At 57.4% G+C, this 25,528-nt stretch overlaps 2 protein-coding genes and 1 long non-coding RNA gene across 7 annotated transcripts; all 3 read left to right on the top strand.

The window, feature by feature from the left end:
* Nucleotides 1-44: 44 nt before the first annotated feature.
* Nucleotides 45-4,987, top strand: FIZ1 (FLT3 interacting zinc finger 1). 5 transcript variants are annotated; one of them, XM_043435225.1, is made up of 4 exons: nucleotides 45-80; nucleotides 1,121-1,226; nucleotides 1,529-1,886; nucleotides 2,729-4,987. In XM_043435225.1, exons 3-4 carry the CDS (start codon nucleotides 1,569-1,571, stop codon nucleotides 3,902-3,904), a joined length of 1,494 nt encoding a protein of 497 aa, XP_043291160.1. In that variant the 5' UTR covers nucleotides 45-80; nucleotides 1,121-1,226; nucleotides 1,529-1,568; the 3' UTR covers nucleotides 3,905-4,987. The 5 variants fall into 5 exon arrangements, with proteins under 5 accessions (XP_043291160.1, XP_043291157.1, XP_043291158.1 ...); XM_043435222.1 differs by lacking the exon at nucleotides 45-80 and adding an exon at nucleotides 245-989 and having other exon boundaries at nucleotides 1,121-1,222; XM_043435226.1 differs by lacking the exon at nucleotides 45-80 and adding an exon at nucleotides 972-989.
* A 790-nt stretch (nucleotides 4,988-5,777) lies between these two features.
* On the top strand, nucleotides 5,778-6,799 carry LOC122421736. The gene is made up of 2 exons (XR_006263573.1): nucleotides 5,778-6,032; nucleotides 6,634-6,799. It is a non-coding gene; the product is annotated as an uncharacterized LOC122421736 (long non-coding RNA).
* A 6,228-nt stretch (nucleotides 6,800-13,027) lies between these two features.
* On the top strand, nucleotides 13,028-16,306 carry ZNF579 (zinc finger protein 579). Its single transcript, XM_043437595.1, has 2 exons — nucleotides 13,028-13,186; nucleotides 14,169-16,306. Exon 2 carries the CDS (start codon nucleotides 14,171-14,173, stop codon nucleotides 15,878-15,880), a length of 1,710 nt encoding a protein of 569 aa, XP_043293530.1. The 5' UTR covers nucleotides 13,028-13,186; nucleotides 14,169-14,170; the 3' UTR covers nucleotides 15,881-16,306.
* Nucleotides 16,307-25,528: the final 9,222 nt, after the last annotated feature.

The raw sequence follows: 25,528 nt of genomic DNA, 5'->3' as shown, positions 1-25,528 counted from the left end.
CCGAGGCGGAAGTCGAGGGGCCCCCCGGGTGGAAGTGACGCTACCCCCGCTGCCCAAAATGTCGGCGCCCAGAGGGAGGTGTAAGTAATTAAAGAGGAAAGCCGACTGACTTTCCCGGCCTCCCGGGGCCGCCTCAGGGCTCCAGAAACCCCGCTCCGAGCGAGCAAGGTGGACTCGCCGGGCCGCGGGGCCAGCCAGACCTGCCCCCGCCCCGGGCTCCCGGGCCCGCACCTCTCAGGGACAGGGGGGAGGGGCACAAAAGGCCGGCTCTCCGGGCCTCGGTCCCCGAGCGGACTGGGGAGGGGGGCCAGCCCCGCGGGCGACTGGGTGGGGAGGAGGCGGGGCCTAGCGGCGCCGGGGCGGAGCGATGGCTGCGAGGAGGCTGAGTGGGCGTGGCTTGGGAATGGGCGGGACTGGGTGGAAGTGGGAGGAACTTGGGCAAGGGGCGAGGTTTGACGAAGGGGCGTGGCTCTGGGAGACTGGTAGGCGGGCCCTAGGTTGAAGGGTCCTCCACTGGGGCTGAGTGGGGAAAAGGGTTCAGTGTGGAGGTGGGAGGAGCTAGGAGAATGGGTGGAGTTTGTCTAGGGATGAAGCTTTCAGAAAGTGATGGGCATAGTGGAGGGGGGTGGGGTTTAAGCGTGTAATTTGGGGGCGTCTTTAGGGGAAATAGCAAGTCTTTATAACTGCAGGTGAAATGATTTAGAGAAGATGGGGAGGGCGTCAGAGAGGAACGGCTGAGGTGGCAAGAGAGTGAGAGTGATGGGGCCTTGGAAAGAAAGGGGTTTACATAAAGCCTGCGCTTAAGGAAAAAGTGAGCGGGATTTAGTAGGTGGATCTTGGAGAAGAGATGGAGACTTCAAGAGGAAGCTCGGAGGAATTTAGCAGACAGCAGTGAATCAAAACAGCTTAGCTGTTGAGTCTTTGCTGTGCGGTCAGTAAGCACTTGGCGGTGTGGCCACAATTATGCTTAGTCCTCACCACCTCCTGAGGTAGGTCCTCCTAGTATCCTATTTTGCGGATGGAAATAGAATCGGTTGGTTTTCTCGAGGATAGTCATGGTCACCCTGGAAGGTTGATTCATATGCCCTTAACCCAAAATCTTTGTTCTCTCATTGGTTAGCAATGTCAGCCTTCCTCCGAAGATGACTTTCATCTTCAAAGAAGAGAGGGGGTGGCTTTCAGAAATACAACAGGCTTCAGGAGCAAGGAGACTTTGGAAGGAGTAGGTGGGGCCTGAGCGCGAGTGGGCGGGGCTTAACCACAGTGGGTGGGGCTTGGAGCAGGGCGGGAGTCCAGCTTAGAAGTGATTGGGAAGATAGGTAGATGAGTGGTGGAAGGTGGGGAATCCCAGGAGAGTGGGAGGGGTTTTAAGCGCAGTGGGCGTAGCCTTTGACAGATGGGCGTGGCTTGGGAGGTAGTTCGCTGGATTTCCAGGGACAAGTGGCAGGTCTCTGAGTCCAAGGAGCCTAATTGGGGAGGCTGATGGGGAGGTGACTCCCTCACCCCGCTCCATGTCTCCCTGCTCCAGAGAGAGCCCCCACCCGCCACTGCCCTCGCACCGCGCCGCCATGGATGACGCGCCGCTGCCAGCGCCCCCGCTCCCCGCCCGGGCCCCGGCCCCGGCCCCAGCTCCGCCCGCTGCTGCCCCCCGCGTGCCGTTTCACTGCAGTGAGTGTGGCAAGAGCTTTCGCTACCGCTCGGATCTGCGGCGCCACTTCGCTCGGCACACTGCGCTCAAACCCCACGCGTGTCCGCGCTGCGGCAAGGGCTTCAAGCACAGCTTCAACCTGGCCAACCACCTGCGCTCGCACACCGGCGAGCGGCCCTACCGCTGCTCCGCCTGCCCCAAGGGGTTCCGAGACTCCACCGGCCTGCTACACCACCAGGTGAGTCCTGCAGGCCGGCCCTAGGCTGGCCTGGCTGTGCTGTGCCCTCGGAGCCCCGGAGACCCACTGTGGGCGACAGCAGACAGCTGGCCCCTGAGAATATTTCTCTCCCCCTCCCTCCCTCCCCATCGAAGCATCCTGACCAGTGAAACCAGGAACTAAAACATTCACAGTAAATTTGCCCCTCCCCTCGCCCGTGCTTCTGCTCATATGCCAGCAACTTTGTGTTCATCTTCCCGTACCGTTTTCTAAGATAGATTTACCATATATGTCCTTAATTCCTTTACTCAGCAATTATCTATCAAGTGATTTCCCAGTTCCCAACCCTGGGGCTACCAGGATGAAACCAATAACGTCCATGCCTTTGGAGAACTTACATTCCATTGAAAGTGGTCCATCGCCAGGTAGACAATCAGCAAATTCACAGGCGAGGGTGATCTAGAAAGGCAGAGATTTGGGGAAGGAAGTTAAAACAGCAACAGCACTAAAAAACTAAAACAGCATAGCACCTGCTATGGAGGAGGAAAGGGGGAAGAGCTCTGGGCTACCAGACAGGGTAGGAAGGGCAGGGCAAGGTGATGCTCCAGCTGAGACCTGAAGGAAAAGCAGGAATTCGCCGTGGGAATAGCATAACAGGCAAAGGGAACAGCCAGTTCTGAGGCTGGAGGGACCAAAAGAATGCGGACAATGGCCGGACGCAGAGAATGAGAGGGTCGCAGCTGGATCCTGGCCCCGTGGACCTGGCCGGAGGCTTCCCCTGCGTCCCCCCCGGGAGGCCAAGACTCTGTTCCCTGGACCAGACGCTCCGCCCTGACGCCGGGCTCTCCCTCCTGCCCTCGCAGGTCGTCCACACTGGTGAGAAGCCCTACTGCTGCCTCGTCTGCGAGCTCCGCTTCTCCTCGCGCTCCAGCCTGGGCCGCCACCTCAAGCGCCAGCATCGTGGGGCGCTCCCGTCCCCGCTGCAGCCCGGCGCAGGCCTGCCCGCTCTGAGCGCGCCCTGCTCGGTCTGCTGCAACGTGGGGCCCTGCTCTGTGTGCGGGGGCGCGGGGGCGGGCGGTAGCGGCGCCGGCGGCGAGGGTCCAGAGGGGGCAGGCGCCGGCGCGGGGGGCTGGGGGCTGGCCGAGGCCGCGGCGGCCGCAGCGGCGGCCTCCTTGCCCCCGTTCGCTTGCGGCGCGTGCGCGCGGCGCTTCGACCAGGGCCGTGAGCTGGCGGCCCACTGGGCGGCGCACACCGACGTGAAGCCCTTCAAGTGCCCGCGCTGCGAGCGCGACTTCAACGCGCCCGCGCTGCTGGAGCGGCACAAGCTGACCCACGACCTGCAGGGCCCCGGCGCGCCCCCGGCGCAGGCCTGGGCCCCCGGGGCCGCCGGCGAGGGCGGCGAGGTTCAGCCAGCCTGGGACGGCGGGTTGCTCCTGGGCCGCGCCGGGGGCGGCGTGCCCGAGCTGGGGGTGCTGCTCCCGGAGGGCGGCGGCGAGGCGCCCGCGGAGCCGTCGGAAGACACGCTGTACCAGTGCGACTGCGGGACCTTCTTCGCGTCGGCGGCGGCGCTGGCCAGCCACCTGGAGGCGCACTCGGGCCCCGCGGCCTACGGCTGCGGCCACTGCGGGGCGCTGTACGCGGCGCTGGCGGCCCTGGAGGAGCACCGGCGCGCCAGCCACGGCGAGGGCGCGGGCGCGGGCGGCGCGGAGGCGGCGGCCGCGCCCGCCCGCGAGGGGGAGTCCCCGTCCGGGGAGCCCGCGTCTGCCTCGGGCCGCGGCAAGAAGATCTTCGGTTGCTCCGAGTGCGAGAAGCTGTTCCGCTCGCCGCGCGACCTGGAGCGGCACGTGCTGGTGCACACGGGCGAGAAGCCGTTCCCGTGCCTGGAGTGCGGCAAGTTCTTCCGCCACGAGTGCTACCTCAAGCGCCACCGGCTGCTGCACGGCGCCGAGCGGCCCTTCCCCTGCCACGTCTGCGGCAAGGGCTTCATCACGCTCAGCAACCTCTCCAGACACCTGAAGCTGCACCGGGGCATGGACTGACACGGCCGGGCCGTGCGCCCCGCCGTCCGACCTCCCCTCCCCGGGGCGCTGGACTCAGGGCCCGGGCCCCGGGGACCTAGGGACCACGAGGGAGGAGCCCCCCACTGGCCCTCCAGAGCCAGGCACGGGCCCTGGGAAGAGGGGACCCTGGCTGGAGGACAGGGGACCACCTAGCACCTGCACAGGCCCCTGAGCTGGTGGGCGGCAAGACTAACCTCGGGGTCCCGGATCTATGGAGAGACTCCTAACCTCGAGGCCCCTGGAACACGTGCTGAGCACCCCCATATCAATCGACCTCTAAGCTGTGGGGAGCTGGGGATGACAAAGGGGTCTCCACAAGTCCTCCTCCTCTTGAGGGCCCTAATAATTAAAGATGGGCATGCCCTTCCCCACCCAAGGAAAGACTGCCCCTCTTCCTAAGAGCCATTATTCCAACCATCTAGATCTGGAGAATGGGGGAACCATTTCCCTGGATTTCCCTCCCCGCCCAATGCTATCCACCAGGAGTCGTCACTGGTGCCCCCGGATAACAGATATAGCCGGAATCTGCCTCCTCCCCTGTCACTTAGACCGTATGTGGAAAGAGGACCAGGGTAGTTGCCCGGTCTCGCTCCCCTACTGCGGAATGGATGGACCCTGATGATCTTCCCCGCCCCTCAAAACATAGAATAGGCTGGTTCAGAATCCGACCCCCCTCCCCCCCGTAGGATGGACTGATCCGGATCCACGTAGACTCCACCCCCTGTCCACTGGAATGGGCGGTGCCGGTTGCGGCCTGCACCCCACCTCCTCGGAGCAAATACCACAGACATTCCTCCGCGCCCTCCAGCGTGGGGGCCGGTCCACGTCATCTCCCGCTCTGCGAGCTCAAGAGTGGGGCGTGGGGTTCGCCGGGGCATCCCTCTCGCTCTGCTGTAGCACCTGTCAGTCTTTCCATATCTGTCAGTTTGTCTGTGTTCTTCCCAGCACCAAGGGGAAGGGGGCTTTGGCTGGGGGGGTTGTCCCCTGTGAGCCTCGACCTCGCCCCCTCGCCCCACTCCCCAGCTTCTCCTGGACCCCAATAAACGCCGTCCTTTCAGCCGCTCCCGTCTCAGGTCCTGATCCTTGGCTTTTAGGGACGTGGGGGCTTCTCCTTCCCTGAATTAGAGCAGGAAGACAGACAAATAAAGACAGCTTTCCTTTCGCCGGAGACATTTCGAGTCCTCCACTCCCTCACAAAGACTGCCTGCCACCTCGTGGCATGTGGGAATCTTAGTTTCCCGATCAGGGATCGAACCCGTGTCCCCTACGCTGGGCGCGTGGAGGCTTAACCAGTGGACCGCCAGGGAAGTCCCAGTGTATGACCCTTTTAATGTCAGGGATGGTTTAGATCTCATCCGAGTGGAACCCTGCCTCTGAAAGACAAAATTCACCCCCAACGGATGGATATGCCCCCTGGGACCAGACACACCCTTTAGAAACCCTCAATCCCACAGGACACGCCCCCTAAACACGTAAAGGCCCCGCCCCTTAGCTTCTGTGTCCCAGGCAACCAAGTTTGTCCCTTAGCATCCTTCCGCTAGATTAGGATCCGCCCATCTGAGAGTGAGCAGACTTTCCACACTGTCTTCTACACACTAGATTTTATTCCTGTACTGAGTGCCAGGCACTGTAATTCCCCCTGGGGATCCAGCAGCGAACAAAATTACTCCCTGAGAAAACAAGTGGCTGGACTGTATCACCTTAGGTGGAGTGGTCTGGTGGGGGGAGAGGGGGCGGGGGGGGGTGCTTCTCTGCAGAGGCGACACCTGATCTGAGACCAGAAGGGTGAGGAAGGGCCGGCCAAGTGGACAGCTGGGCCAGCCCAGGAGGGGAGGGGCTGGTGAGAGGAGGTGGAGTGGTGAGCAGGAGTCAGGGCACGCAGACCCTGGGCTGACACAGACATCTGACTGTGCTCCGTGGACGCTGACAAGCACGACTGTAAGGGTGAAGGGCGCGTGGAGGCTGCTGCAACTTTCCAAGGGTCCCTCTGGCCGGCCGCTGGGTGGAGAAGGGGGCTGAGAGAATGCAGAGCAGGCTACTGCAGTCCACCAGGAGAGAGACGTGCGGGCTTGGAGCTGAGCGGTGGACAGAGCTGGGGGGGCCCAAGGTGAATCCTGGAGGTGCGATGTGGGAGGGCGTGTTGTGTGTGTGCGTGTGTTTAACGGAAAGGGAGGAATCAGGGCGGAGGCTGCCTTCATGGTGGGGCCGAAAACGGAGAGAAAGCAAATTTAGGTGAGGCTGGAGGGGTCAGGAGCGCCATCTTGAGCTTCTTAAATTTGAGATGCTTGGGAGGTGGTGGTGTTCAGTTGCTAAGTCATGTCTGACCCCATGAACTGCAGCATGCCAGGCTTCCCTGTCCTCCACCATCTCCCAGAGTTTGCTCAGACTCATGTCCATTGAGTCAGTGATGCCATCCAACCGTCTCATCCTCTTGCCCCCTTCTCCTCCTGCCCTCAATGGCACGCTTTAATAAGGCTGTGCTATTGATAGGCATGAACCCTAGAGAAACCCTGAACTCAGAACCACTGAAATACCCATTGCTATGATCTAAGCATGTCCCCCCAAATTCATATGTTGAAATCTTAGTACCCAATGAATATGATGGTATTTGGAGGTGGGGCCTTTGGACGGTGCTTTTTTAAGTCATGAGGGCGGAGCCCCCACGAATGGGATTCATGCCTCATAAAGGGCTTCTTTGTAACTGAAAGGACTCCAGAGAGAATGTAGCCCCTTCCACACCATGAGGACACAGCAAGAAGGCACAGCATTGAACAAGGAAGAGGCCCCCTCAGCAGAAGGCAACCATGCTGGCACCTTGGCCTTGGACTTCCAGGTTGCAGAACTGTGAGCAATAAACTTCTGTTGTTTATAAGCCACCCGGTCTGTGGTATTTTGTTATGCCAGCCTGAATGGACTAAGACATTCATCACCAATACAGTGAATAAATAAATGATGGTATATTTATGCAGGCTTCTCTGGTGACTCAGATGACAAGGAAGCTGCCTGCAGTGCAGGAGACCCAGGTTCAATCCCTGGGTGGGGAAGATCCCCTGGAAAAGGAAATGGCAACCCACTCCATTATTCTTGCCTGGAGAATCCTCATGGACAGAGGAGCCTGGTGGACTGCATGGGTCCACGTAGTTGCAAAAGGGTTGGACGTGACTTAGCGACTAAACAACAACAACAAATATTATGCTATGAAATACTATAGGGACTTCCTTGATTGTTCAGTTAAGAATCTGCCTTGTTGTGAAGTAATTAGCCTCCAACTAATAAAAAAATTAAAAAAAAAAAAAGAATCTGCCTTGCAATGCAGGGGACAGAGGTTCCATCCCCGGTGGGGGAACTAAGATCCCACATGTCTTGAGCACCTAAGTCCACGTGCCACAATGAAAGATCCCACAGGAATCAACGAAAATCCCTCCTGCTGCAACAAAGACCCAACACTGCCATTTAAATCTATAAACACTATACAGGAAGAGAATGCATGAATACAGAGATACACAGTTACACAAGTGAAAGTTACAAAGAAGCCAGGCCAAAGAAACCAGATAGGTAGAGTCCTATTTCCTTCTACCACATGGAGGCAAGCAAAACTGAACTGCAATATCGCTTAGGACACCCTGTGGGTGTGAGCCACCTAGAGGAAAACTTTTTTTTTTTCCCTGTAAAACTCACAACAGTGTGGATAGATGGGTTAAGCTCGGGGTGGGACATAGTGGAACCTTCTATGGGGCTCTGGGGCGGCTGCCAACATTCCTTTTCTTAATCTGCTGATTATTTTATAATTCTTTGTTAAATTGTGTGTTTTTATCATGCGCTTTACACCGATACGTCTTATATTTCACACAGAAAAAAACATTTAAAGGAAGGAGATAAGTTTGAGGGCAAACAAGTGGGAGTTTATCATTCAAGAAAGACGTTTTGCCTGGAGATCCACACGTGCCCACTTGGAAAGGTGGCAGATCGGCCCCTGGGAATGCTCAACCTCTCCTCTCTACCCCCACTACTCAGCAAGGGGAAGCAGGCTCACCCATTTGGGGTAAAATAAATATATATATTTCTCCGAGTTGGAGAAACAAGACCCACCTCCTTAGGTACAGGTACCGCCCCCAGGGACAAGACCCGCCCACTTGGAGACCGCTCTGCCTGCAGAGTCGAGGGCCGAAAAATGTGCCAGGGTTGTCATGGAGATGCTCGCCTGGCAGTAGGGTGATGAATAGGGACCTCCCTCCCACCTCACCTGCACTCCAATCCTTTCTCTTCCGAGACGGTAGCGAAAGGGACTCACCCCTTTCCCGAATGCTCCCCAGTGTCAGGGGGTGGCCTGGACCTGGCCCCCTACTCATGACACGGAGACCCCATTTTATCGATGTGCTCAATTGAGGCTCAGAGGCTGAAGGGGTGGGTTTTACCCTGGGGGCGATCTCAGCGGTTCCGGAGCATCAACTTCTAGCCAGACGCCGGCAACTCCTACGCCTCTGTGGGCGGCGCTGACTCCCACGCGCAGACCCGCTCACCTGCGCTCCGCATCTCCCCTCCTCCCCACGGCAGTCTTCCCTTCCAGGGAGCCCCCATTGCAAAACCTGAAGCCGCGTCCTCCTCACCCCGCATCCCTCTTTGTGTGCGCCCTAAGTCTCTTCAGTCGTGTCCCACTCTTTGCGACCCCCTGGACTGTAGCCCGCCAGGTTCCTCAGTCAAAGGATTTTCCAGGCAAGAATATTGAAGTGGGTTGCTAGCCCTCCTCCAGGGGACCTTCCCCATCTTCAGGATCGAACTTGCGTCCCTGAACGTCTCCTGCATTGGCAGGTGGGTTCTTTACCACTAGCGCCACCTGGGAAGCCCCTCGGCCCTCTTTATTCACCTACAAATATTGCTCGACGTGCGACGCTCACTAGGGTAAAGCAGGTAAACAAACAGGTGAAGAAACCCCCCGCCCTCGGGGCGTTTATATTCCAGTGGAAGGGGAAATAGGCAATCAGTGGGCAACTGATACACAGCCTAATATTTGTGATACGTAAATGTTGGAAATTAGGGCCAAGCAAGGACTAGATGGTGACAGGAGAGGTCTTTTAATTTTTATTTATTTATTTGGCCGCGCTGCGCTGCTTGTGGGATCACAGTTCCCCTATGAGGGATCGAATGGATGCCTCTGCCATGGAGGCGCGGAGTCCTAACCACTGGGCGCCAGAGAGTTCCCAAAAGGGCTATTTGAGCTAAGGTGGACGAGACAGATGTCTCTGAGGAGATCTGTAAGAAACGAGGGAAGTAAGGAAAACATGATGGTAATCTAGGAGAGGCTTCCCAGGTGTAAAAAATACGCCTGCAGTGCAGGAGAAGCGGGTTCGATCCCTGGGTTGGGAAGATCCCCGGGAGAAGGAAATGGCAACCCACTGCAGTATTCTTGCCTGGAGAATCCCATGGACAGAAGAGCCTAGCGGGCTACAGTCCATGGGGTCACAGGGTCGGACACGACAACCTAGGAGGAGGGCATTCCAGGCAGAAAAGTGTGCGTGCAAAGACCTGAGAGTGAACGAGCCAAGAGCGCGGTGAGGATGGAGCAGAGGGAGAAAGGCTGGAGCCCGTTAAGGGAGGCTCCAGGGTTCAGGCAGGTAGGGCGGGGAGCGGAGGTGTAGGTGAGGAAGGTAGGGAGGAAGAGGTGAGAGCCCCGGGACAGGGACCGCGTTCAGCACAGGAGCAAAAATGATTACGGTTTCCTGGTGCTGGAGACCGGACGGAGGGAGGGGCGGGTCCGCGAAGCAGGGAAGCCAATGAAGAGGCGGCAGCGGCGGGAGTGGCATCCAGAAGGGCAGCGCTGGACCAATCAGCGCCAGCCCCGCCCCCAACCTGAGGACCCCGCCCTCTGCCCGGGGCCCCGCCCCCAGACCGAGCCGGCCCCGCCCAGGCCTCAACGCTCACCTGGACCCGGGTCCCGCCCGCTGCCCGGGGGCCCCGCCCCCTGCCCGAGCCTGCCCCGCCCCCTACACGGGGACCCCGCCCCCAGCCCCAGCCGGCCCCGCCCAGGCCTCCTCGCTCACCTGGACCCGGGCCCCGCCCCCTCCCTGCTCGGCCCCTCCGTCTCTCCTGCATCCGGCCCGGCCTCCGCGCGGGTCCCACAGGAATTTCTCTAAAACACTAATCGGATCATGTGACTCTCCAGCTTAAAACCTTTTCAATGGCTCCTCAGTACACTTGGAATGCGTCCGGCCTTCAGCCTGGACTGGGAGGCCGGACGTCGTTGCTCGTGAGGCTCTTGCCATGCCCCAATCCAAGGCCCCACGTGTCCCCCCAAGGCACAGATTCCCACGGCCGCCGCCGCTGCACACACGGACCGCACGCTGATCCCTCTGAAACTGCTTTCCCTCACCCTCATTCCTGAATTCGTTTCTTTCTTTTATTTAGGAAAAAATACTTTAAGGCTTTAAAATATATATAATAAAATAAATGCACACACACTTAGGTATATACCCAAAAGAATTGAAAACAGCCATTAAAACAAAAACTTTACACGTAACGAATGCTCGTAACAGTACTGTTCACAACAGTCCAAAGATAGAAACTATCTAAGGTTCATGAACAAATGAATGGATAAACAAAATACAGTAACCCATATGATGGAATATTACTCAGCCATAAAAAGAATGAAGCATTGGACTTCCCTGGTGGCGCATGGATCAGCCTGCCAATGCAAGGGACATGTGTTCAATCCCTGGTCCGAGAAGATTCCACATACCGTGGAGCAACTAAGACCGTGAACCACAACTATTGAGCCTGTGCTCTAGAGCCCACAAACTGCAACTACTGGGTCCATGTGCTGCAACTACTGAAGCCTGCATGCCCAGAGTCTGTGCTCTGCAACAAGAGAAGCCACTGCAATGGGAAGCCCGTGCACCACAACGAAGACCCAGTGCAGCTGAAAATAGTTAAATAAAAAAGAATGAGGTATTGACATAAGCTACACATGGATGAACCTGAAAAACATAAGTGAAAGAAGCCAGTCATAGAGGACTACACACTGGATGACTCAACTGATATGAAACATCCACAGCAGACAAGCCCATAGAGACAGAAAGACAATTATTGGTTGCCAGGAGCTGAGGGGAGAAGGGAATGGGGAATGACAGATTAATAGATCTGGGTTTCTGTCCAGGGTGATGAAAAAGTCCTGGAACTAGACACTGGGGTTTATTGTACAACTTTGTGAATGTTCTTATATCACTGAATTGTACACAGTTCAAAATGGCTAAAATAGTAAATTTTTATCTTTTTTTTTTTTTTTTGCTGCACCACGAAGCATGTGGGATCCTAGTCTCCAACCAGGTGTCAAACCCACACCCCCTGCAGTGGAAGCCCAGATTCCTAACCACTGGACCACCAGGGAAGTCTCTAAAGTGGTAAATTTTATGTTATGTGTATTTTAACAAATAAAAATATACACACGTACATGTTCATATATTGACTACTAGTTTTAAAACATAAGGTACTCCTGACTCCATAGATCTCTCCCCTCCCCTGACTGCCTCTCCCTTCTCAGAGGTCACCCTATCCCAAATTTGGTGCTTATTGTTTCCATGGATGTGTTTAAATTTTTGATTCTTAAAATGCAGCATTATCCACCAAGTGCTTTTAAAAATCATGCTCCTCACCCACTACCATCTCTCCCATCTCTTTGTGAGATACAGAGACTTAGACCCACCACTTTGAAACTCTTAGGACCTCACTGCTCTGTGAAATGGGAGAGTAACGTTACCCACTTCTTAACACCAGGAGGAACAAATGGGTTTGTGTTTGTAAAGCACTTACATTGTAAGTTATCATTTATTTTCATTTATTTTTTATTATCCCCATTTGCATCTTTTCTCTTTACTTTGTGAAGTATGAAACACATTCACATGGTTTCAAGTTCCAAAAGTACAAAAGGAGAGAGTGTAGTCACTTTCAGTCTTGGGAGTTAGACAATGTTGCCAGCTCTTCGCTCTCCTCCCATTTCTCCCAGACACAGCCCACTGATAAGTGCAGACGGGACAGGCTATGCTCCATCTTCCAAATTTTTCTCTGTTATCACTTGGAACCTTTCCATATTTTTACACAGCGAACTTCTTTGTTCTTTCTTTTATGAACACACAGCATTCCGCTGGGTAGATTTATCACTCAAATCCCCGACGGATGGGCGGATGGGCATTTAGTTCACTTCCCCTGTTTTGAAGCAAGGCACAATACTGCAACAATTAACCTGATACAGACACTTCTCCTGGCATGTTTCTGAGTAGTGCTGGTATATTTCCTTCCTATTTGCATTTGCTCCCTCTTCCCATTTCTAACTCTTGGCTTTCATCCTGCAGGTTTCAGCAGAAACACTGTTGCCTCCAGGAAGCCCTCAGGGGTCACTCTCACTCAGAGGCGAGTCTGCTCCGGTAATCCCAGGGCACCCTGCTTCCTGCCTCGGAGCAAACTCTCCGGGAGGGCAGGAGGGCCTGTGTCTGTCTCCTGCTCCGTCAGACCGCGAGCTCCCTGTGTACTGGGTCCAGTGGCCTCTGTCTCTGCTACTGAAGCTCCAGCACCAAGGACAGAGCTAGCTCGTAGTAGGTGCTCAGTAAACAGCGGTGGCTTCGGATGGAGTGAATCTACGTAGCACAATGAGTAACCGGTTTCTTAGCGTCAAGGGGATAACCACGCGGGGGTTAATCACGGAGGGCGAGACTGAGGCTCACAGACGGAACATCGCCTTCTCAGGCAGCCGCGTGACGGCTGCAGTCAGGTTCCCGTCCCGATTGCGGAGCCTTTTCCCGTCGCCTGTCACTCAGGGCCGCATTCACCATCTTTCCCGGCCACCCGCCTCGCCCCGCACAGTGCCTGGCGCTGACAGGACCTGATGAATGTGCATGTGTTGAAGGAATGAATGGGTGTGTGTGTGCGGGTGTGCGTGTGTTGTGGGAGGTGGGGGCTGACCTCCTGGAGGCAGAGGACGGGCCCCCAGCCCCCTCCCCTTAGAGGACCCAGGCGTCCGAGCCGCCCTGCGTCCCCGCCTCCTGGGTCCCCGCGTCCACCCGCTTCCGGCCTCCCCGCCAGCCTTTTCCCCTTCCAGGCGCGGGCGAGGAGCCGGGTTTCCGGGGGGAAGGCTTAGGCGGCGACACCGAACCCAGCCTCCTCCCCCGCCCCCGCCCCCACCGCGCTCGGGGGCCCTGCCTCCCCGCTACCGCCGTCCGCGCTCGGCCGGCCGCGGGGAAGGAAGAAAGGAGCGGAGAGGCGGAGGGCGCGGAGGTAAGGGCCGGGCGCCGGGCCGCGGGACCGAGCCGCGGGTCCCGGGCTCAAAACCTTGCCGGGGAGGCCGCGACCCGTCGCCCCGATTCTGCCGATCACGCCTGCGGGGGGCCAAGGGCTGGGCCCAGCGCGGGGACGGGCCCCCCTCGGGGGCCGGGGGCTCCCCACCCAGCCCCAGCGGCCTTCCTCGGGGAGGCGTCCAGGCCCGGGCCCCCAGGGCCCTCCTCTCCCTTGTCTCAGGCGCCCGGCCCCCTCCCCCAGCCTTCTCCACCCCCGGGGACCCCGGAATCCACACCCCCCACCCCAGGTACACAAGTCCAGATGCGGGTCCCCGGCATTTCCTCCCCAGCGCGCGCACGCGCCCCCAGCCCCCGGAATCCGGGCCCCTGAGCCCCCTCCCGGCCTAGGACTCCGAGCCCTCCTATCCCGGCCTCTCCCAGCCTCTGGCCACCGGGGCACCCACACTCCATTTCCGGGGCCTCCGGACCCTGCCTCCCACCCCCTCCTCTCTGGCACCGGGGACTGTGTCCCGGCCCCTCCCGGCACGCTCCGGACGGGGCCCCCCCGGGAGGAAAAGCGCTTCACTGACTTTGCCCCCGCTTTCTTCTGTCTGTCTCGGTCTGGCTCTCTGTCTCCCTATCTCTCCCTCTCTCCATCCTGCCGCGGTCCCGCTGGTCTCTGCTGGCCCCATCTCTGCCCGCATCTCTTTGTTTTCTCTCCATCTCTGTCTCTGCTGGGTGTCCCCATCTCTCTGTCTCTCTCTCCTGCTTTCTGCCTCTCGCCGTCCCGTCTTCTGCTTCTACCAGGTCTCTGCCTCTCGCCCCGGCCCCTTTCCTCGTCTGTCTGTCCCTCTGTTGCCCCGCTAAACCTCTGGCCCTCTCTGTCTCTCCATAGCTCTGGCTCTGCATTTCCGCACTGCACACCCCCCCCCAGCCCCCCGCCCCCGCAACAATATCTCTGTCTTTTCCCTTTCTATTTACAGGCATGGATCCGCAACCTCCTCCACCTGCCCAGGGAAGCCCACCTCACCGGGGCCGGGGCCGAGGCCGGGGCCGGGGCAGAGGCCGAGGCCGAGGCCGTGGCCGGGGGGGTGCCGGAGCCCCCCGGGCGCCCCTGCCCTGCCCCACGTGTGGCCGCCTCTTCCGCTTCCCCTACTACCTCTCCCGGCACCGGCTGAGCCACTCGGGCCTGCGGCCCCACGCCTGCCCCCTGTGCCCCAAGGCCTTCCGCCGGCCGGCCCACCTCTCGCGCCACCTGCGCGGCCACGGGCCGCAGCCCCCGCTGCGCTGCGCCGCCTGCCCGCGCACCTTCCCCGAGCCCGCGCAGCTCCGGCGCCACCTGGCCCAGGAGCACGCAGGAGGCGGCGTCGAGCTGGCCATCGACAGGGCGGCCAAGGAGGCGGCCGAGTCCGGCTGGGGCCCGCAGGACAAGGCCGCCGAGCAGCCACCCGGCGCCGGAGCGGAGGAGGAAGACGCGGCGGCGGAGGAGGCAGCGGCTGCGCGGCCCGAGCCGTGGGCCACGGGGGAGCCGGCCACGCCGGCAGCTGCCACTAGCGCGGGGCCCCGCGAGCCGGAGGGGGCCGCGGCCGAGGCCGAGGCCGGGGCGGCGGAGCTCAGGGCCGAGCTGGCGCTGGCTGCCGGGCGGCAGGAGGAGAAGCAGGTCCTGCTGCAGGCCGACTGGACGCTGCTGTGTCTCCGCTGCCGGGAGGCCTTCGCCACCAAGGGCGAGCTCAAAGCGCACCCGTGCCTGCGCCCCGAGGGCGACCAGGAGGGCGAGGGGGGGCCCCCGCCGCGCCCCAAGCGCCACCAGTGCTCCATCTGCCTCAAGGCCTTCGCCAGGCCCTGGTCGCTGTCCCGCCACCGGCTGGTCCACTCCACCGATCGCCCCTTCGTGTGCACAGACTGCGGCCTGGCCTTCCGCCTGGCTTCCTACCTCCGCCAGCACCGCCGCGTCCACGGCGCGCTCAGCCTGCTGGCCCCGCTGCCCGCGGCGGCCAAGAAGGACGACAAGGCGGCGGCGGTGGGCGGCCGGACCTCAGGGAGGGGGCCCGAGGGGGGCGAAGGGGCGGACCGCGGGGCCGCCGCGGAAGGCGGGCCAGGCGGGCAGAACGGAGGCGAGGCCGCCCCGGCCCGGGCCCCGGCCGGCGAACCCCGCTTCTGGTGCCCTGAGTGCGGCAAAGGCTTCCGGCGCCGGGCGCACCTCCGGCAGCACGGGGTGACCCACTCGGGCGCGCGGCCCTTCCAGTGCGTGCGCTGCCAGCGGGAGTTCAAGAGGCTGGCCGACCTGGCGCGCCACGCGCAGGTGCACGCGGGGGGCCCGGCCCCGCACCCCTGCCCGCACTGCTCGCGCCGCTTCTCCCGCGCCTACAGCCTGCTGCGTCACCAGCGCTGCCACCGCGCCGAGCTGGAGCGGGCCGCCGCCGCGCAGCAGGCACTGCAGGCCCCGGCCTCGCCGCCGCGCGCCCCGCCGCCCCCCGCGGGCCAGGAGGCCGAGGGGCTCCCGTTGCCCCTCGCCCACATCAAGGAAGAGCCGCCGTCCCCGGGGTCCCCGCCCCAGTCGCCGGCGGCAGCAGCACCCCCTGTCTTCCTCAGCGCCTCCTGCTTCGACAGCCAAGACCACTCGGCCTTCGAGATGGAGGAAGAGGAGACTGAGAGCAAGGCTCACCTGCGAGGCCTGGGGGGCCTGGCCTCCTGACCGGCACCGCCCCCCTCAGCCCCTCCGTGGGAGCCGCCCCTGCCCCGGCCTGCAGCACGGAGGAGGGAAGTGAAAAGAGAGGCGCCTCCTCTGTGAACCCACCCTCCCCTTCCAGCCCTCGACACTAGGGGCGGGGGCTGGACGCCCCTCGGTCCCCATCGCCCACCCCCAGGCCCCTGATGCTGGTTAGAAACTGCTCGCCCCTCGTCTGAAGGCAGGACGCTGAGTCGGAGGCGGAGGACATTGGCCAGAGGGATGGAGACTGAAGGGGGACCCCCCCCCCAGCCTGGCTGCCTCCCCATTTCACACACTGGACACCATCACCTCTTTGGAACTGCCGGATCCTGGGGTGGGGGGCAGTCCCCAGTGAGCAAAGGTCTGTCCCTGTCCCTTTGTCCGTCTGTGAATAAATGTGAGTTTGTGGAACTGGAGAGAGTGGGGCTGTCTGTGCGGGGAGGGCCGGCGGAGGGGGTCTGGGGAGCAGGGCGGCGTCTGCCAGGCCCTGAGCCTTGGCTCAGAGTGGAAGCAGGCAGAGCCCCACTTCAGGGGACACGGGCCCACGAGCCAAGCAAGACATTCATGAGAAGAGCCAGGGGCGGCAGACGACAAGCTACCCTCTGCCCCGGGGGTCTTTGGGGACCCTTACATGCACTCATTGACCGAACACTGCCCGGGCGCAGCTCGAGGCCCCGGGACACGAGAAGAGGAAAGCCACTTGGCACCGGCTGACTCGGTGTAGCCACCGGCCCCAGGCGGCACTCCTGCTGAAACGGAGAATGATACGTTTATGATAAAATAATTAAAACGGAATAAGATTAAGCATTCCTCAGTCACACTGTTTCAAGTGCCCAGTATCCCCCTGTGGCCGGTGGCTACCCGGCTGGACATCACAAGTCTAGAACATTCCACATCACAAAAAGCTCCACCAGAACCTCGCTGCCCTAGGCAATAAGCCAGTCTGCACCGTAACATCAGGTATTGATAAGGGCTTCCAAGAGAACTGCAGGGTGCTGTGAAGATGGAGCCCAAGGGGACGGCAGGGCCTCTGGGGAGATGACCTCTGACCTTTTGACCTGCATGAAGAACTGGTGGAAAGAGGGAAGAGCAGGGGTGAAGGAGCAGGGGTCTGTGTGTGTGTGTGTGTGTGTGTGTGTGTGTGTGTTGGGTGGCTGCTCCCTGTTTAAAAAACCACAAGGAACCATGGGCGGGGTGGACAGTGTCATCGTGTACACAGACCTCGAGGTCTGTGTGTGTGTGTGTGTGTGTGTGTGTTTGTGTGTGTGTTTAGGTCCTAGTAGTGGAGGGGGGATGTCTCCAGGCCAGTCCTCCTTAAGCCCCCTCCCTCTCTTTCCTCCTACTGACATCCTGCCCCCCAGGTCTCTCGGCACCTGGGAAGCCAGGCAAGGGGCGGGTGACATCATCCTTGTTTTCCAGGGCAGCAGACAGAGGCTCGAGGCTCAGGGAGGGGGTCTGCTTCCCTGGTGCGATGAAACTGGCAGAGGGAGCGGGCAGGAGGGAAGCTGCGAAGATGGGGGCTGAGAGGCAGGCCGGGGAGACGATGACCACTCGGCGCTTTGCAGAATTCCCGGACGTAACGAGACACACTGTAGCCGAGCCCTTGGAACGGTGTCCGGCACGTAGGAAGGTCTCCATTTGTGCTGTGTTCACCACACCCCGGGCTGCATGTTGGCGCCAAAGACCAGAGGACCACCTGCCCTCGGGGAGCTCACAGACTGGTGGGGAGGTAATCACATGTTGGCACAAATAATGATAGTTTCCAAATAAGCCCCATTCTCCAGTGCACTAGATCCCACCTGAAGCTATAACTTAACCTTGGGTGCTGGAGGGAAGGGGGCTGGGGTATGCTTTCCTTACAGGCCAGCCACCTCCCTCTCCAGGAACCTTCAGTGGCTCCCTATTACCACATCCTAGTTGCAGGCCAGACACCGTTTCAGCACAATCTCACAGATGAAACTCCTTGAGGGAGGTGATTACACAGCCCTGTTTATAGAAGAGGCAAACTGAGGGTTCATGCTAAGAAGGCATTTGTCCTACTTCCATGATCACTAATGTAAACTGAGCCCTTTGGATCAATGTGTTACTGTGGGGAATTCTCTGGAGGTCCACTGGTTAGAACTCTGGACTCTTACTGCCAAGGTCCTGGGTTCAATCCCTGATTGGGGAACTAAGACCCCCCACAAGCTGCATGGCATGACCAAAAAAAAAAATTACTTTGTGGAAAGAGTTGAAGACAGTGGTTGGCACCTGGGGTCAAGTTTTTGCTGCTGTTGCTTTCTTACTGGTATAGATATGAACTCAGGGAATACTAGCTCCCCACAGGGCAACGTGCTCACCATTTTCCAGAGGAGTTAACACTGCCCGGAGCAGGACTCTCTTGTCCAAAGTCCCAGAGGTAGGGAACAGCGGATATAGGACTCCAACCCAGACTGGACTGGCTCTGCACCCTGAACCCTGCACCAGGCCCATACAACCTTCACAATCAGCTCCCAGTCATGCAACCCACCTTTCAAGTCCCCCCCACACACACACACATCCTGGTCTCCAAGCCCCAAGGCACCCCACTAAGGTGTGCCCACTGCCCTCCCCCACCCCACATGCTTACTCATACCTCAGGACACCACATCTGAAGAGAAACATTGCCAGAACAAAATATAGGACTTACGGCAAGAAAAGGGCCTTGGAGACAGAGCCCACGTCTCCCATTCTGCAGATGAGATAACAGGCCCACGTACGTGGGACAGCCCCAGGAAATGATAAAATAACCAAGCGACTGGTATTATTGTAAAGCAATATTAGGGCTGTTTGTGAATCTTAACTCTGTTTCGATTGCTGTCTTTCCCTGGAGTAAGCATTTTACACAGACGATCTTGTCACACTTGATCATAATAATACAGAACACATTTCTTGAGCATTTACCCTACATCTCTAAGGAGATTGACGTGAATTAGCTCACAATCTTCACAACGGCATCCTTAGAGAGATACCATTATAGGCTCTGTTTTTTCTTCTTAAGCAGGTTTGTTGAGGTGTCACTTACATTCCACAGAATTCACTCATCTTAAGTGTACAGGTCAATGATTTTTGGTAAATTCACAGGATCGTGCAAGTATCGCCACAATCCAATTTTAGAACATTTTCATCACCACCCCACCCCACCCCGCCCCCGCCTGCAAAGATCTCTTGTGCTCATTAAACGTACTTCCGACTTCCATCCTTAATCCCAGGCAGACACGAATGTACTTTCTGTCACCAGAGACATGCCTTTTCTGGACATTTCACAGGCGTGGGTCACACAACACGTGGCCTCTCGTATCTGGTCTCTTTCACTTTGTGTCCTCAAGGTCCATCCAGGCTGTAAGTTATATCAGCATGTTGTTCCTTTCACGGCTGAATAATATTCCATTCCACCCATTCACGGGTGTTTGGGTTGGATCCATTCTTTGGCTCTTACAAATAGTGGCTGCTACACAATGAAGACGCAGGCACAGAGAACGGACTTGTGGACGCAGAGGGGGAAGGAGAGGGTGGGAAGAACTGGGAGAATGGCACTGAGACAAATGCATCACCATGTGGAAAATGAGACAGCCAGCGGAACTTTGCTGCAAGACACAGGGAGCTCAAACCCAAAGCTCTGTGACCACCCGGAGGAGCGGGAGGTGGCAGGGAGCTTCCGGAGGGCAGGGACGTGTGTGCGCCTGTGGCTGGGTCAGGCTGATGCATGGCAGAGGCCAACACAATGCTGTAAAGCAACTGTCCTCCAATTAAAAATAAATAACTTAAAAAAACAGTGCTGCTGTGAACACGTGTGTACAAGTCTTCCTGTAGACATGTGTCTCCGTTTCTCTCGGGCAGATTCCCAGGAGCGGAATTGCGAGGGTGTGTGGGAAGTTTAAGGTGAGCTTTCCAAGAAACTGCCAGACCATTCTTCACCTACAGTCCCACCAGTGAGACATGTGGGCTTCCCAAGGGAGTTCTATTTTCCTGAGAACGAGACTCAAGTCCAGAGACATGAACAGATGTGCTCAAGGTCTGGTAGGAAGCGGCAGTTCCTGATATGACCCTGAGCCCTGTGGTCCCAGAGCCTGTGCTCTTTTTTTTTTTTTTCCCCCATTTTCCAGATCTTTTCTATTGAGGTAAAACAGAACATAAATTTTACCTTTTTACCCACTTAAGTGTGCAGTTCAGTGGCATTAAGGACATTCACATTGCCGTGTAACCATGGCCACCCTCCATTTCCGGAACTTTTTCATAGTCCCCCACTGAAGCTCTGTGCCCATTAAGCAATGGGTAACTCCCCATTCCCCTCCACTCTCCCCCGACAATCACTGTTCCACTTCTTGTCCCTACGAATATGACTATCGTAGGTATGCAAAGAAAACTCTTCTGTTTTTCTTCTCCACTCTACTCTACTACTACTCATGAAATACTTCATCTCTGATACTCCCAGTGACCAAATGTCTGTGGCATTTGGTCACACATCAAGCAATTCATCACCAAACTTTTGTTGTTTAGTCACCAAATCATGTCTCACTCTTTTGTGACCCCATAGACCGTAGCCCACCAGGCTCCTCTGTCCATGGGGTTCTCCAGGCAACCACACTGGAGTGGGTTGCCATCTCCTCCTCCAGGGGCTCTTCCTGACTCAGGGATTGAACTCGCGACCCCTGCAGTGACAGGCACTGGCAGCTGGATTCTTCACTGCTGAGCCACCTGGGGCGTCTAGAATTCAATTCAGTTCTGACACTGTTCACCCAGAGATAACGTCAGATCGCACAGGATAAGGCTCAGCCCCACAAGACTGCATCTCCTCTCCCCACCCCCAGAACCAATCAAAGTCTCGGCTCTCACCGTGCCAAAGCCTGTGATTCGTGCTTATCCTGTTCATTCATTTATTCATCCTAAACTCTACGGAGCATCTTGTGTTTAGAGGTAAAACATCAGCAGAGAAGCAAACAAGCTCACATTCCGGTAGGAGATGCACATAAATATACTCAGGACATCAGTTCAAAATAATACTTACTGGGCTTCCCTGGTGGTCCAGTGGTTGAGAATTCACCTGCAATACAGGGAACATGAGTCCAATCCCCGGTCTGGGAAGATCCCACACGCTGCAAGGCAGCTAAGCCGGTGCGTCTAGAGGCCGTGCTCCACAGTAAGAGAAGCTACCACAGTGAGAAGCCCGCACGCTGCAGTGAAGACCCAGTGCAGCCAAAAGTAAATAACGAAAACGAAATTTAAAAAACAAGGAAACCAAACACTTGCTGAACTCCCACTCTGGGCTGGGCACCACGCTAGCTGTTGATCACGCACTGTCTAGTGAAACAGACACGGGGCCGTCCCCACGAGGGGTGTACTTCCTGGTGGGAGGAGACAGACATGAAAACACAGTGATCAGGGAAGGGACAAAGCATCTTCGAAGGGGATGATGCTGTGGATCAGGGAGACGCGGGACAAGGTGGGGTGCGGTGGGAGCTCCAGGCTGTCCAAACAGGACAGGAGTGGGCCTCGAAGATAAGCAGGGACGTGTGCCAGGGGAGGGCAGAGCGGATGCAGAGGTCCTGAGGTGAGACTGTGACCCGTGCCTCCAGGGAACAGAGAGCCCGGCCTGAGCGGAGGCAGAGACGGGAGAGGAGATGAGCAAGGGGAAGGGGACCAGATCCAGCAGCAACTCACAGGAGTCTGCTCTCTGCCCCAGTGAAGTGCAGACAGCGCCCCAAGGGATTTGTGAAGAGGCCGGCAGGACTTGACTTCCCTTTCCTGTTTAACATTTTATACATCTATTTATTTAGGCTGTGCCACGTGGGTTGCGGTCTCTCAGGCCCCCAACCAGGCATTGAACCCAGGCCATGGCAGTGAAGCCACAGAATCCTAACCACTAGACCACCAGGGGCCTCCCCATCCATCTTTTTAAAAACGAATAGATTTTAATATCTAAGGCCATTTTACGTTCACAGAAAACTTGAGGGGAAATACAGATGGTCTCCAGCCACCTATCCTTTAAAAATGCATTTCAAAGCCATCTGCAAACATGAGTCCACATCACCGCTAAACACTTCAGCGTGTGTATCATACCAAGATATCAAATATTTATCTAACCTCCTTGTCCTTGATAAAATTTAAATTCAGTGAAAAGCACGCAGGTTATGTTGCTGCTGCTGCTGCTAAGTCGCTTCAGTCATGTCCGACTCTGTGCGACCCCATAGACGGCAGCCCGCCAGGCTCCGCGGTCCCTGGGATTCTCCAGGCAAGAGCACTGGAGTGGGTTGCCATTGCCTTCTCCAGCAGGTTATGTTACCATCTGATAAGCTTTGGGAGCTTACAGAGACACCTGAGCAGCACAGATTCTTCTTAAATAACTTTTTCCTTCTGGAATCGTCTTAAATATACAGAGAAGTTGCTATGGTGGTACTGAGGTTGGGTACCCCTGGCCCAGGTTTCCCAGATATCATCAAGTCCTTATCATCCAAAACCAAGACGCCAGTATCAGCAGGTTTCTATCAACCTAATGCAAGCCCCTTCCCCAGATTTCGCTCCTTTTCCCTATTGTCTTTCTGTCCCAGGATCCCTCCGCCCCACCTCCAGGACACCGTGTGGCCTTCCGTCCTGCCCCTGAGCCTCCACTGGCCTGTGGCCACTCCTGAGGCTGCCTCGGTCTTGCACGACCCTGGCCCCTGAGCGATTCCTGGAAGAGAGGCCACGCCCCCGCGCCCCGCGGCTCCTGGATGTGGTACCCCATGACGTCACTGAGGCTGCTCCCCTCACCCGGCGGTTTGCACGGTGCGGAGTGTCACCCTGCTTCCAAGCTCTACTCAGCAAACAGACCGCGGAAGCAAGGGGAAGAAAGCTCCGCCTTCTGGAGGGGGCTGTATCCAGACACGTTTTGGGGGAGAATTCTTCTGTCCCTCCTGTTTATTCATGTCTTCAGTCATTTATTTGAGCCCGAATGGATTCACAGCTGTTTCTTTTATACTTTGAGCGGCAAACACGGCGTTATCTCATATAAATAGTCTATATTACAGTCCAGTGCCCCCTTATGAACCTCACAGGAGCTCACCTGTGTCTGAGTGCCGGGTGTTGTCAGGGGCGAGGGAAAGCAGCACAGGGAACTCGGTGTATTCTAGTGACCATGCGGGAGAAGGTCTGAGCGTGTGTGTGTGTGTGCAAGCACACGCGCCTGTGTGTGTGTAACTGGGGCGTCCCAAGGAAAAGGGTCTGAAAGAGTGAGTGTGTGTGTGTGTGTGTGTGTGTGTGTGTGTGTAACTGGGGCTTCCCCAGGAAAAGGGTCTGAAAGAGTGTGTGTTGGGTTTGATCCCTGGTTGGGGAAGATCTCCTGGAGAAGGGAATGGCAACCCCCTCCAGTATTCTTGCCTGGAGAATCCCACGGACAGAGGAGCCCGGCGGGCTGCAGTCCATGGCGTTGCAAAGAGTTGGACGTGACTGAGCACGCACACACATGTGTGTAACTGAAGCAGTTTGTTGTGTATCTGAAACTAACACAACACGAGATCAACTACACTTCAATAAAAAAGTCAAAACCAGAGGGAGAAGCAATGCTGCGCGAGAAGCGAGGGCTTCTGGCCAGCGTGTGATGAGAGATGAGACTTCAGCCCGGTGATCAAGAAGGGCTTTGAGGAGGGGTAATTAGAGACCTGGGCTTCCCTGGAGGCTCAGTGGCTCAGTGCTGAAGGACCTGCCTGCCAATGCAGGAGACCCAGGTTGGATCCCTGGGTTGGGAAGATCCCCCGGAGGAAGGCATGGCATTCCATTCCAGTATTGTTCCCTGGAGAATCCCACGGACAGAGGAGCCTGGCGAGCTACAGTCCATGGGGTCCCGAAGAGTCAGACACGACTGAGTGACTAAAGAACGATTGGAGATTTGGCCCAGACAGGCCGAGGTGCTGAGCCAGGCAGGGGCTCCGAGGCCCACAGGGTCGGCCACCTGCCCGGGGCTCACCCGCCGCTCCCGGGCACCAGCCCCGCGGCAGCCTCAGCTCTCTGCTCTCGGCACCCCAGGAGGGCAGCTTGGAATCCAGCCTCCAAGGCCAAGTCCCCAGCCTCCTGCGGCCTCTTATCTCGCCACGCCCGGCACCGTGCCTGGCACCGACCCGCGCTCCGCAGATACTTGCCGCCACTCACCCGGCCACCCGAGCCCCCGCCACCCTCCTCTGCCCTCCTCCCAAAGCGGCTCTTTCCCCTCCAGGAGGGAGGGGGCACTGGTGGATCCTGACGGGAAGCCAGGGACGTGACCCGGCCGGGGTGGCCGGGACAGAGAGCTGAGCGGCCTCCAGACGTCTGATAATGGGATAATCAGCACCGCTACTGCTTCTTATCTGGCCCGTTTGCTGGTGTCAGGCACTTCACACGCCTGTTCTGGTTTCATCTCCACAACAACTCGCTGGTTACCAGCACAGACCACGCTGCCTCGCCTCGTGGCCGGGGACAGGCCAGCCTCTTGGCCTGGAATGACCCCTCCCCCCTCCCCCCCAGGAGGCCCACCCTGTACCCCAGTTCTCTAGTGAGAATTGTTAGATGTCCCCCAAGATCCCTGCTCCCCAGGTGAACACACACCTCTTCCCAATTATTCGATCAGATGTGGGTGTCAGTGCTGCTGTGAAGGGACATTGAAGCTGGAATTGAGGTTCCGAATCTCAGATAGGAATTGGCTCTTCGGTGGGCCTGGCCTCATCAGGTGACCTCCCGGTAGGAGTGTATCTTCATTGGCCTGGTTCATCAGGTGACCTACCAATTGGAAGTGTATCTTTGGTGGGCCTGGTCCATCAGGTGACCTCCCAGCAGGCGTGTATCTTCACTGGCCTGGTCCATCAGGTGACCTACCAATTGGGAAGTGTATCTTTGGTGGGCCTGGCCTCATCAGGTGACCTCCCCTGCAACCTCTGGAAAGAGACTCAAAACATGAGGGGTGTTCAAAAGGGAGGAGATTCTCCATTGTTGCCTTTGAAGGTGGAGGGGACCCCACAACAAGTGGGTGTATCTCTGTGTCTCCCACTCAATTTTGTTTTAAACCTAGAACTGCTCTTAAAAATAAGTTTATTTTAAAAAAGAAATTAAAAAAAAAAATCCTCAAATCAAGGAGGATGCCGATGGAGTCACAATAATGACTGAACATCATTCTGTTACATACAGGCCAGGGGGTGTTAAAATGACATGGGTGTCCAATACCTCAGGCCCTGGGGCCTCTGGTTAGAATGCATGCTCCATTGGGACAGGGAATTGTTTTTATCACTTAATTGAGATACAGTTCCTAGACCCCATAATGTGTCCATTTAAAGTGTACAACTCAGGGGATTTGGTGTTGTCACAGACTTGTGTGAAAATCACCACAATCAATTTCAGAACACTTCCATCACCCCAAAAAGAAACACTGTAAAAGAAGACAAAATAAGACAAAAAATGGAAAGAAATAAAAAACAATAGAAGAAACACCGTAGCCCTTAGGCCTCGCTCCTCATTGACCCATCTCCTGGGCAACCATTCCGTCCCCTCTCCACCTCTGAGATTCGCCTCTGATGGTAAGAGTTGCGCACTTTGCTCGGACGTGTCTCCAAAACCTGCAGTCCTGCCGGCTACACCCAGCAGGCAGGCGCTCCATGTTAAATGTAATTTGGT

The sequence above is a fragment of the Cervus canadensis genome, chromosome 18, assembly GCF_019320065.1.
Source record: "Cervus canadensis isolate Bull #8, Minnesota chromosome 18, ASM1932006v1, whole genome shotgun sequence".
Taxonomy (NCBI): domain Eukaryota; kingdom Metazoa; phylum Chordata; class Mammalia; order Artiodactyla; family Cervidae; genus Cervus; species Cervus canadensis.
The sequence above is the reverse complement of the archived record's forward strand: the minus strand, read 5'-3'. Positions and strand labels throughout refer to the sequence as shown.